At 47.4% G+C, this 12594-nt stretch overlaps 1 protein-coding gene across 1 annotated transcript in view; it reads left to right on the forward strand.

Annotated features, from left to right (window-relative positions):
- The window catches only part of LOC120044966 (tetratricopeptide repeat protein 28-like), a 39920-nt gene that overhangs the window by 9769 nt on the left and 17557 nt on the right, over nucleotides 1-12594 (forward strand). Inside the window, exons 6-11 of the mRNA XM_038989739.1 lie at nucleotides 3240-3436; nucleotides 3588-3741; nucleotides 6076-6247; nucleotides 6390-6558; nucleotides 6690-6850; nucleotides 6969-7457. Of these exons, the coding sequence (XP_038845667.1) occupies nucleotides 3240-3436; nucleotides 3588-3741; nucleotides 6076-6247; nucleotides 6390-6558; nucleotides 6690-6850; nucleotides 6969-7457 (1342 nt within the window). The remainder of the gene's footprint in view (nucleotides 1-3239; nucleotides 3437-3587; nucleotides 3742-6075; nucleotides 6248-6389; nucleotides 6559-6689; nucleotides 6851-6968; nucleotides 7458-12594) is intronic.

Here is a 12594-nt window from a genome sequence, read left to right on the forward strand (position 1 = left end):
GATGAGTAGCCTAGGTCTAGGAATAGATTCGGTAGGTCTAACAGTAAGATACAGTTCCTAATGTGATGAGTAGCCTAGGTCTAGGAATAGATTCGGTAGGCCTAACAGTAAGTTACAGTTCCTAATGTGATGAGTAGCCTAGGTCTAGGAATAGATTCGGTAGGCTAACAGTAAGATACAGTTCCTAATGTGATGAGTAGCCTAGGTCTAGGAATAGATTCGGTAGGCCTAACAGTAAGTTACAGTTCCTAATGTGATGAGTAGCCTAGGTCTAGGAATAGATTCGGTAGGCCTAACAGTAGTAAATGTAGTCTCATTTAATTTAGCTCATGACTGTTTGTAAGAAATACCGTTCTGGACAAAGCGCTGAGATCTGAGATCCGCGCCAGGGGTAAACATTGTCCTTTTAAAAATGCATTTCATGCAATTCTACATCAGAAAAAAAAACTGTGTAGCACAAAAATGACTGAAATGAACTGAGATCAATAAAAATGATACAATCTAGGCCTACAGAAAGAGGGGAGACACAGATTGTACAATATGAAGTCCATCTATCCTGGTGGAGGAAATTATAGTCCTACAAAACTTGACTCACCCAATAGTAGACTCACCCAATAGTAGACTCACCCAATAGTAGACTCACCCAATAGTAGACTCACCCAATAGTAGACTCACCCAATAGTAGACTCACCCAATAATAAAGTAAGAGAAGGATGTGATTCTGGGAATATGCGCATTTAACGGCATGGCAGATGCTGTCTGCTGGTCACTCAATATTGGGAAAGGATTTTGATAGCCTAACTACAAACAGATTACAGTCTTTTCAACAGTTTGATTTCTAAATTTCCAAGCGGTGCTGATTGCCGCTGGAACGCATGCAGTTTGACACAGTTGGTGTGCACAAGGCTTAATGCCTCAATCAGACCGACAGGGTATTTGCATCAATACTGCGTAATAAATTCTGCAGTCAAACTCTTTTCATTATGTAACCCAAAATGTATACTAGATATGTGTGCAAAAAAAGTTCAACATTCACCTTTTTCTCCTATATCTGTCATGTCTACACATACAATTTGATGCATATGTTCCAACGTATGCATCACAGAACACACTGCAACTGCCTCTGCAAAGCAATGCTGCAAGGCAAACACAGCGTTCCATTGGAAATAAATGTATTTCTGGTGTACCAAAACAAAATGATGCTGTCAGTCTGATCGAGGTGAAAGCCTAGGCTATGTACTGTGCTTATGATTTAAAACCATCCACGGCTATTTAAAAAAATACGCGATTGAACTTCCATACTCTGGTGTAGTATTTTTGAATGATTTTATTTATTTATGTACAGACAGGATGAATTATATAATTTTGCCAATTTTATTTCAATTTTATTTCAATTTACCAGGATGTGCTGCAACACCTCCAGCACTCCTACTTCCTGTGGCTATGTGTAGAACAAACATGCCTCTCTGGCATGTAGAATAAGCATATCTATATAAATAAGAAAAAGGATTCATGTCAGCTCTATTCATGGCATTTCTATCTGCAACGTAACGTTTGTGTACTGAACATGTCCCAGTTCAGTCTCCTGCCCTGAACACCCACACGTCCAGGCTCATGTCACTCAGTGAAGAAGTTAAGATCATCACCTGCAGCTTCATCTGTTCTTTGGGAGCTACCGCATCCGCTACCGCATCTGCCTTGAGTGTGCGTGTGTGGAGTGTGTGCCTGAGCATGCAAGCCACAGTTTCTTTGGAAAAGGCTGCTACCCAATGGAGGGAGGAGCACAGGACCCCACTGAAGGCCCTACAGGATAAAATGGCTGTCTTCGACAAGACTAAATACACAGGGGAGAAAATGGTGTATAGCATCGGGGTGCAGGCCCAGCAAACAGAGACACGGTGTCACACCCTGGCCTTAGTTATCTTTGTTTTCATTATTATTTTAGTTAGGTCAGGGTGTGACATGGTTAAGTATGTGTTTTTGTATTGTCTAGGGTGTTGTATGGTTTAGGGGGTTAAGTAGAGTAGATGGTTTAGTGTTCAGTGTAGGTGTCTAGGAAAGTCTATGGTTGCCTGAATTGGTTCTCAATTAGAGACAGCTGGTTATTGTTGTCTCTGATTGGGAGCCATATTTAAGGCAGCCATAGGCTTTAGCTGGTTGTGGGTAATTGTCTATGTGTAGTGTTTGTGTCAGCACTATTTGTCTGTATAGCTTCACGGTCGTTATTTTGTTATTTTGTTAGTTTGTGTATAGTTGTTAGTTTCTTGTTTTTTCTCTCTTCTAAAATAAAAGAAGATGTATTTTGCAAACGCTGCGCCTTGGTCCACTTTCTCACAAGAAGACGATCGTGACACACGGATAGAAGAGGAATTTGAGTGTTTGAAAATTCTGTAATTGTATTTTGCTCATTTTGAACCTTTTAATTTCTTTCACAAGTCTGTTGAGCTGCAGATCAGAATCTACTCCGTTAAAGGATAATTGCTGCAGTGCCATTGGTTAGGCCAACATTGATAGATCGTTCAAGCTTTCAATGTCAAATGTTCCTGGCAGGAAATTCTTTTGAATAAAGATTTTGGGATAAGTAACAAACCATTGATATATTATTGACAGACATGTTTTTGTACATTAGAAAGGCATTGAAAATGTTATGGTACCCTTCCATATACAACCTGCTAAGCACTTTGCCTCTTGTCACATCAGGGCTGTGTTCAGGATGAAAGAAAGCTTCTCCACTCAGAATGCCAAGCTAGCCCATCTCATGCTCCATTCCATTTTGAACTGACCCTCTAGCCTACAAACACAAACACACACACACACACACACACACACACATACTGGATCAGACGGAGAGACATCAGGGCCATGTATTAATGATCCATCTGCTGTCTCGACACCCCCTACCTCTCTCTCTCTTCCCTATGTGTCTCTCCTCCACCTTTGCTCCCTCTTTCAATCCTCTCACTCTTGTCCTGTTGATGCAGATACTCTAGCTCTGATACCCACACACACACACACACACACACTCGGACATGGGTGTATTCAGGGATGTGAAACGCTTTGAACGTTCCAGATAGAAATGAACCAACATGATTCACTGTTAGACGTTCTGTCCTCCTGAACGTGCTCAGTGTCTGTGTCAGACGGTTGGCTGTGATCCTAATTGGTCATCCTCATGTCTGATCTCTAATCTCTGCTTAGCCGTCACTCACTTTCGCTCCAATGGACTGCCTCTCTCTCAGGTATAATCCACCAGATGAAGGGGGAGTACGATGCAGCGTTGAAGCTCCACAAGGCCCACCTGTGTTTGGTCCAGGAGCTGGGGGACCATGCTGCTCAGGGCAGGGCCTATGGGAACATGGGGAATGCCTACAACGCTCTGGGGATGTACGACCAGGCTGTGCGCTACCACCGGCAGGAGCTGCACATATCACTAGAGGTGAGGATACACACGTGAACACACATACACATGAACGAACACACACACAGAGTGCTCTGGGGATGTACGACCAGGCTGTACGGTATCATAGGCGTCAGATATCACCGAAGGCAGACACACACCTGGTATTGACCTTTCTTTCCTCTCCCAGGTGAATGACCGGCCCTCCCAGGCCTCTACCCATGGTAACCTGGCTGTAGCCTATCAGGCTCTGGGCGCTCACGACCAGGCTCTCCAGCACTACCTGCACCACCTGACCATCGCACGCGAACTACGAGACACACAGAGCACGGCCAGGGCACTAGGTAACAGACAGAGCACGACCAGGGCACTAGGTAACAGACAGAGCACGGCCAGGGCACTAGGTAACAGACAGAGCACGGCCAGGGCACTAGGTAACAGACAGAGCACGGCCAGGGCACTAGGTAACAGACAGACAGAGCACGGCCAGGGCACTAGGTAACAGACAGACAGAGCACGGCCAGGGCACTAGGTAACAGACAGACAGGTCACGACCAGGGCACTAGGTAACAGACAGACAGAGCACGACCAGGGCACTAGGTAACAGACAGACAGAGCACGACCAAGGCACTAGGTAACAGACAGACAGAGCACGACCAGGGCACCAGGTAACAGACAGACAGAGCACGACCAAGGCACTAGGTAACAGACAGACAGAGCACGGCCAGGGCACTAGGTAACAGACAGACAGAGCACGGCCAGGGCACTAGGTAACAGACAGACAGGTCACGACCAGGGCACTAGGTGACAGACAGACAGGTCACGACCAGGGCACCAGGTAACAGACAGACAGAGCACGACCAAGGCACTAGGTAACAGACAGACAGAGCACGGCCAGGGCACTAGGTAACAGACAGACAGAGCACGGCCAGGGCACTAGGTAACAGACAGACAGAGCACGGCCAGGGCACTAGGTAACAGACAGACAGGTCACGACCAGGGCACTAGGTGACAGACAGACAGGTCACGACCAGGGCACTAGGTAACAGACAGACAGAGCACGGCCAGGGCACTAGGTAACAGACAGACAGGTCACGACCAGGGCACTAGGTGACAGACAGACAGGTCACGACCAGGGCACTAGGTAACAGACAGACAGAGCACGGCCAGGGCACTAGGTGACAGACAGACAGGTCACGACCAGGGCACTAGGTAACAGACAGACAGAGCACGGCCAGGGCACTAGGTAACAGACACACAGAGCACGGCCAGGGCACTAGGTAACAGACAGACAGAGCACGGCCAGGGCACTAGGTAACAGACAGACAGGTCACGACCAGGGCACTAGGTAACAGACAGACAAAGCACGGCCAGGGCACTAGGTAACAGACAGACAGAGCACGGCCAGGGCACTAGGTAACAGACAGACAGAGCACGGCCAGGGCACTAGGTAACAGACAGACAGGTCACGACCAGGGCACTAGGTAACAGACAGACAGGTCACGACCAGGGCACTAGGTGACAGACAGAGCACGGCCAGGGCACTAGGTAACAGACAGAGCACGGCCAGGGCACTAGGTGACAGACAGACAGAGCACGACCAGGGCACTAGGTAACAGACAGACAGGTCACGACCAGGGCACTAGGTGACAGACAGACAGAGCACGACCAGGGCACTAGGTAACAGAGACAGAGCACGACCAGGGCACTAGGTAACAGACAGACAGGTCACGACCAGGGCACTAGGTGACAGACAGACAGAGCACGACCAGGGCACTAGGTAACAGACAGACAGAGCACGACCAGGGCACTAGGTAACAGACAGAGCACGACCAGGGCACTAGGTAACAGACAGACAGAGCACGACCAGGGCACCAGGTAACAGACAGACAGAGCACGACCAGGGCATTAGGTACCAGACAGACAGAGCACGACCAGGGCACTAGGTAACAGACAGACAGAGCACGACCAGGGCACCAGGTAACAGACAGACAGAGCACGACCAGGGCACTAGGTAATAGACAGACAGAGCACGACCAGGGCACTAGGTAACAGACAGAGCACGACCAGAGCACTAGGTAACAGACAGACAGAGCACGACCAGGGCACTAGGTAACAGACGGACAGAGCACGACCAGGGCACTAGGTAACAGACAGACAGAGCACGACCAGGGCACTAGGTAACAGACGGACAGAGCACGACCAGGGCACTAGGTAATAGACAGACAGAGCACGACCAGGGCACTATGTAACAGACAGACAGAGCACGACCAGGGCACTAGGTAACAGACGGACAGAGCACGACCAGGGCACTAGGTAACAGACGGACAGAGCACGACCAGGGCACTAGGTAACAGACAGACAGAGCACGACCAGGGCACTAGGTAACAGACGGACAGAGCACGACCAGGGCACTAGGTAATAGACAGACAGAGCACGACCAGGGCACTAGGTAACAGACAGACAGAGCACGACCAGGGCACTAGGTAACAGACGGACAGAGCACGACCAGGGCACTAGGTAATAGACAGACAGAGCACGACCAGGGCACTAGGTAACAGACGGACAGAGCACACCCAGGGCACCAGGTAACACAGACAGGGGGACAAACCAACAAATGAAGAATTTAAATATACTTTATTGATTCCTAAAGGTAAAGTGTGTGTGTGTGTGTGTAGGTAACCTGGGTAACTTCCACTGCTGTAGAGGGGAGTATGTCCAGGCGGTTCCCTACTACCAGCAGTACCTGACCCTGTCACCTCAGCTACAGGACCTGGAGGAAGAGGGCAAGGTCTGCCACAACCTGGCCTACACACACTACTGCCTGGGACAGTACAGAGAGGCCGTCAGGTAGCGGACACACTCCATCCATCTGTATGTATAATAATAGCTGTTAAAGATTGTCCTGACCTCTCCAAATAAATACAGAAAGTTGTCGACTTTGAAAAGGAAATGAGGAAGGAAACAAACCTTTTCTTCTTTCTCCTAACAGGTATTATGAACAGGACCTGGCCCTGGCTAAAGACCTGGGGGATAAGTTGTCCCAGGCTAAAGCCTACTGTAACCTGGGTCTGGCCTACAAAGCCCTGGGGGAATACAACCAGGCTGAGGACTGTCAGAGATACCTGCTGTCCCTGGCTCAGGCTCTCAACAACACACAGGTGCAGATAGTAACTAGCTCAACTGGTATTGGTGGAATGCGTCGTTAGGTGGTCAGCATGTGTGTTGGAGGGGACTTGGCAGGGGGGTGAGATTCTACATTAAAACAATGTGTATGTGCGTGTGTGTCCAGGCTGTGTTCCGTGCCCTGGGGAACCTGGGGGATGTGTGTGTGTGTCGGGTTGACGTTGCTGGGGCGGTGAGGTTCTACCAGCAGCAGCTCACCCTGGCTCAGGAGGTCAAAGGCCACAAAATGGAGGCCGACGCATACTCAGCGCTAGGCTCCGCCCACAGGTAGACTCCCAATCCAGTTAGGATTTAAATCTGTATTTTATTTATAAACTTCGAGTATGTTTCCAGATAATATTGACTGAGAAGTAATAGTGATTTTCTCCCTTCTTCCCTCCCCCAGACTCCTCCGTCAGTACGATTTGGCCCTGTCCTTCCACCAGCAGGAGCTGTCTGCCCGCACCGCTCTAGACGACCAACAGGGGCAGTGTGGTGCTCTGGGCCGCCTGGCAGCCGTCCACATGGCCCTGACGGACTACGCCACAGCCTTCCAGTGCTACCAGGCCCAGCTCACCCTGGCACAGGGCCTCAGAGATGCCCGCGTGGAGGCACAGGTCCAGGGCAACATAGGCATCGCCAAGATGAACATGGGCGTCCTGGAGGAGGCCATTGGGTATTTTGAGCAGCAGTTGGCCATGCTGGAGCAGCTGAGTGGGGCTGAGTGTGTGCTGGACAGAGGCAGGGCCTATGGGAACCTAGCAGACTGTTATGACTCTCTGGGAGACTTTGAGGAAGCTATAAAGTACAGTGAGATGTTTCTAACCGTGGCTCAGAGTCTCAACCATGTTCAGGACCAGGAGAGAGCCTACAGGGGACTGGGCAACGCACACAGGTAAGGGCTGAGACACTCTCTGTCTGTATCTTTATCTCTGTCTGTCTCTGTATCTCTCTGTCTGTCTCTTTATCTCTCTGTCTCTTTAGCTCTCTGTCTGTCTCTTTAGTTCTCTGTCTGTCTCTTTATCTCTTTGTCTGTCTCTTTATCTCTCTGTCTGTCTCTTTAGCTCTCTGTCTGTCTCTTTAGCTCTCTGTCTGTCTCTTTATCTCTCTGTCTGTCTCTTTAGCTCTCTGTCTGTCTCTTTAGCTCTCTGTCTGTCTCTTTAGCTCTCTGTCTGTCTCTTTAGCTCTCTGTCTCTTTAGCTCTCTGTCTGTCTCTTTAGTTCTCTGTCTGTCTCTTTATCTCTCTGTCTCTTTAGCTCTCTGTCTGTCTCTTTAGTTCTCTGTCTGTCTCTTTATCTCTCTCACCCTCCTCTGTCTTTACATCTCGCTCACCCTCCTCTGTCTTTATCTCTCTCTCACCCTCTGTTTTTATATCTCGCTCACCCTCCTCTGTCTTTATCTCTCTCTCACCCTCCTCTGTTTTTATATCTCTCTCTCACCCTCCTCTGTTTTTATATCTCGCTAACCCTCCTCTGTCTTTATCTCTCTCACCCTCCTCTGTTTTAATCTCTCGCTCACCCTCCTCTGTTTTTATATCTCGCTCACCCTCCTCTGTCTTTATCTCTCTCACCCTCTTCTGTTTTTATCTCTCTCACCCTCCTCTGTTTTTATATCTCGCTCACCCTCCTCTGTTTTTATATCTCGCTCACCCTCCTCTGTTTTTATCTCTCTCACCCTCCTCTGTCTTTATCTCTCTCACCCTCCTCTGTTTTTATATCTCGCTCACCCTCCTCTGTCTTTATCTCTCTCTCACCCTCTTCTGTTTTTACATCTCGCTCACCCTCCTCTGTTTTTATATCTCGCTCACCCTCCTCTGTCTTTATATCTCGCTCACCCTCCTCTGTTTTTATATCTCGCTCACCCTCCTCTGTCTTTATATCTCGCTCACCCTCTTCTGTTTTTATATCTCGCTCACCCTCCTCTGTTTTTATATCTCTCACCCTCCTCTGTTTTTATATCTCGCTCACCCTCCTCTGTCTTTATATCTCGCTCACCCTCCTCTGTCTTTATATCTCGCTCACCCTCCTCTGTCTTTATATCTCGCTCACCCTCTTCTGTTTTTATACCTCGCTCACCCTCTTCTGTTTTTATATCTCGCTCACCCTCCTCTGTTTTTATATCTCTCTCACCCTCCTCTGATCTCGCTCACCCTCCTCTGTCTTTATCTCTCTCTCACCCTCCTCTGTTTTTATATCTCGCTCACCCTCTTCTGTTTTTATACCTCGCTCACCCGCCTCTGTTTTTATATCTCTCTCACCCTCCTCTGTTTTTATATCTCGCTCACCCTCCTCTGTTTTTATCTCTCTCTCACCCTCCTCTGTTTTTATCTCTCGCTCACCCTCTTCTGTTTTTATATCTCTCTCACCCTCCTCTGTTTTTATATCTCTCTCACCCTCTGTTTTTATATCTCGCTCACCCTCCTCTGTCTTTATATCTCGCTCACCCTCCTCTGTTTTTATATCTCGCTCACCCTCTTCTGTTTTTATATCTATCTCACCCTCCTCTGTTTTTATATCTCGCTCACCCTCTTCTGTTTTTATATCTATCTCACCCTCTTCTGTTTTTATATCTCGCTCACCCTCCTCTGTTTTTATATCTCTCTCACCCCCCTCTTTTTATATCTCGCTCACCCTCCTCTGTCTTTATCTCTCTCACCCTCCTCTGTTTTTATATCTCGCTCACCCTCCTCTGTTTTTATATCTCTCTCACCCTCCTCTGTTTTTATATCTCGCTCACCCTCCTCTGTTTTTATATCTCTCTCACCCTCCTCTGTCTTTATCTCTCTCACCCTCCTCTGTTTTTATCTCTCTCTCACCCTCCTCTGTTTTTATATCTCGCTCACCCTCCTCTGTCTTTATCTCTCTCACCCTCCTCTGTTTTTATCTCTCTCTCACCCTCCTCTGTCTTTATCTCTCTCTCACCCTCTTCTGTTTTTACATCTCGCTCACCCTCCTCTGTTTTTATATCTCGCCCACCCTCCTCTGTCTTTATCTCTCGCTCACCCTCTTCTGTTTTTACATCTCGCTCACCCTCCTCTGTTTTTATATCTCGCTCACCCTCCTCTGTCTTTATATCTCGCTCACCCTTCTCTGTTTTTATATCTCGCTCACCCTCCTCTGTCTTTATCTCTCTCTCACCCTCCTCTGTTTTTAAATCTCGCTCACCCTCCTCTGTCTTTATCTCTCTCTCACCCCCTTCTGTTTTTACATCTCGCTCACCCTCCTCTGTTTTTATATCTCGCTCACCCTCCTCTGTCTTTATATCTCGCTCACCCTCTTCTGTTTTTATACCTCGCTCACCCTCTTCTGTTTTTATATCTCGCTCACCCTCCTCTGTTTTTATATCTCTCTCACCCTCCTCTGTTTTTATATCTCGCTCACCCTCCTCTGTCTTTATCTCTCTCTCACCCTCCTCTGTTTTTATCTCTCGCTCACCCTCTTCTGTTTTTATATCTCGCTCACCCTCCTCTGTTTTTATATCTCTCTCACCCTCCTCTGTTTTTATATCTCGCTCACCCTCCTCTGTCTTTATCTTTCTCTCACCCTCCTCTGTTTTTATCTCTCGCTCACCCTCTTCTGTTTTTATATCTCTCTCACCCTCCTCTGTTTTTATATCTCTCTCACCCTCTGTTTTTATATCTCGCTCACCCTCCTCTGTCTTTATATCTCGCTCACCCTCCTCTGTTTTTATATCTCGCTCACCCTCTTCTGTTTTTATATCTATCTCACCCTCTTCTGTTTTTATATCTCGCTCACCCTCCTCTGTTTTTATATCTCTCTCACCCTCCTCTGTTGTTATATCTCGCTCACCCTCCTCTGTTTTTATATCTCTCTCACCCTCCTCTGTTTTTATATCTCGCTCACCCTCCTCTGTTTTTATATCTCTCTCACCCTCCTCTGTCTTTATCTCTCTCACCCTCCTCTGTTTTTATCTCTCTCTCACCCTCCTCTGTTTTTATATCTCGCTCACCCTCCTCTGTCTTTATCTCTCTCACCCTCCTCTGTTTTTATCTCTCTCTCACCCTCCTCTGTCTTTATCTCTCTCTCACCCTCTTCTGTTTTTACATCTCGCTCACCCTCCTCTGTTTTTATATCTCGCCCACCCTCCTCTGTCTTTATCTCTCGCTCACCCTCTTCTGTTTTTACATCTCGCTCACCCTCCTCTGTTTTTATAACTCGCTCACCCTCCTCTGTCTTTATATCTCGCTCACCCTTCTCTGTTTTTATATCTCGCTCACCCTCCTCTGTCTTTATCTCTCTCTCACCCTCCTCTGTTTTTATATCTCGCTCACCCTCCTCTGTCTTTATCTCTCTCTCACCCCCTTCTGTTTTTACATCTCGCTCACCCTCCTCTGTTTTTATATCTCGCTCACCCTCCTCTGTCTTTATATCTCGCTCACCCTCCTCTGTCTTTATATCTCGCTCACCCTCCTCTGTTTTTATATCTCGCTCACCCTCCTCTGTCTTTATATCTCGCTCACCCTCTTCTGTTTTTATATCTCGCTCACCCTCCTCTGTCTTTATATCTCTCTCACCCTCTTCTGTTTTTATATCTCGCTCACCCTCCTCTGTCTTTATCTCTCTCTCACCCTCCTCTGTTTTTATATCTCGCTCACCCTCCTCTGTTTTTATATCTCTCTCACCCTCCTCTGTCTTTATATCTCGCTCACCCTCCTCTGTCTTTATATCTCGCTCACCCTCTTCTGTTTTTATATCTCGCTCACCCTCTTCTGTTTTTATATCTCGCTCACCCTCCTCTGTCTTTATATCTCGCTCACCCTCTTCTGTTTTTATATCTCGCTCACCCTCCTCTGTTTTTATATCTCTCTCACCTCCTCTGTTTTTATATCTCGCTCACCCTCCTCTGTCTTTATATCTCTCTCACCCTCCTCTGTCTTTATATCTCGCTCACCCTCCTCTGTCTTTATATCTCGCTCACCCTCTTCTGTTTTTATACCTCGCTCACCCTCTTCTGTTTTTATATCTCGCTCACCCTCCTCTGTTTTTATATCTCTCTCACCCTCCTCTGTTTTTATATCTCGTACACCCTCCTCTGTCTTTATCTCTCTCTCACCCTCCTCTGTTTTTATATCTCTCTCACCCTCCTCTGTTTTTATATCTCGCTCACCCTCCTCTGTCTTTATCTCTCTCTCACCCTCCTCTGTTTTTATCTCTCGCTCACCCTCTTCTGCTTTTATATCTCGCTCACCCTCCTCTGTTTTTATATCTCTCTCACCCTCTGTTTTTATATCTCGCTCACCCTCCTCTGTTTTTATATCTCGCTCACCCTCCTCTGTCTTTATATCTCCCTCACCCTCCTCTGTTTTTATATCTCGCTCACCCTCCTCTGTTTTTATATCTCTCTCACCCTCTTCTGTTTTTATATCTCGCTCACCCTCCTCTGTTTTTATATCTCTCTCACCCCCCTCTTTTTATATCTCGCTCACCCTCCTCTGTCTTTATCTCTCTCACCCTCCTCTGTTTTTATATCTCTCTCTCGGTCCTTTATCTCTTCTCTCACCCTCCTCTGTTTTTATATCTCGCTCACCCTCCTCTGTCTTTATCTCTCTCTCACCCTCCTCTGTTTTTATCTCTCGCTCACCCTCTTCTGTTTTTATATCTCGCTCACCCTCCTCTGTTTTTATATCTCTCTCACCCTCTGTTTTTATATCTCGCTCACCCTCCTCTGTCTTTATCTCTCTCTCACCCTCCTCTGTTTTTATCTCTCGCTCACCCTCCTCTGTTTTTATATCTCTCTCACCCTCCTCTGTCTTTATATCTCGCTCACCCTCCTCTGTTTTTATATCTCGCTCACCCTCCTCTGTTTTTATATCTATCTCACCCTCTTCTGTTTTTATATCTCGCTCACCCTCCTCTGTTTTTATATCTCTCTCACCCCCCTCTTTTTATATCTCGCTCACCCTCCTCTGTCTTTATCTCGCTCACCCTCCTCTGTTTTTATATCTCGCTCACCCTCCTCTGTTTTTATATCTCTCTCACCCTCCTCTGTCTTTATCTCTCTCACCCTCCTCT

This window comes from Salvelinus namaycush, chromosome 3 (assembly GCF_016432855.1).
Source record: "Salvelinus namaycush isolate Seneca chromosome 3, SaNama_1.0, whole genome shotgun sequence".
NCBI classification, from domain to species: Eukaryota; Metazoa; Chordata; class Actinopteri; order Salmoniformes; family Salmonidae; genus Salvelinus; species Salvelinus namaycush.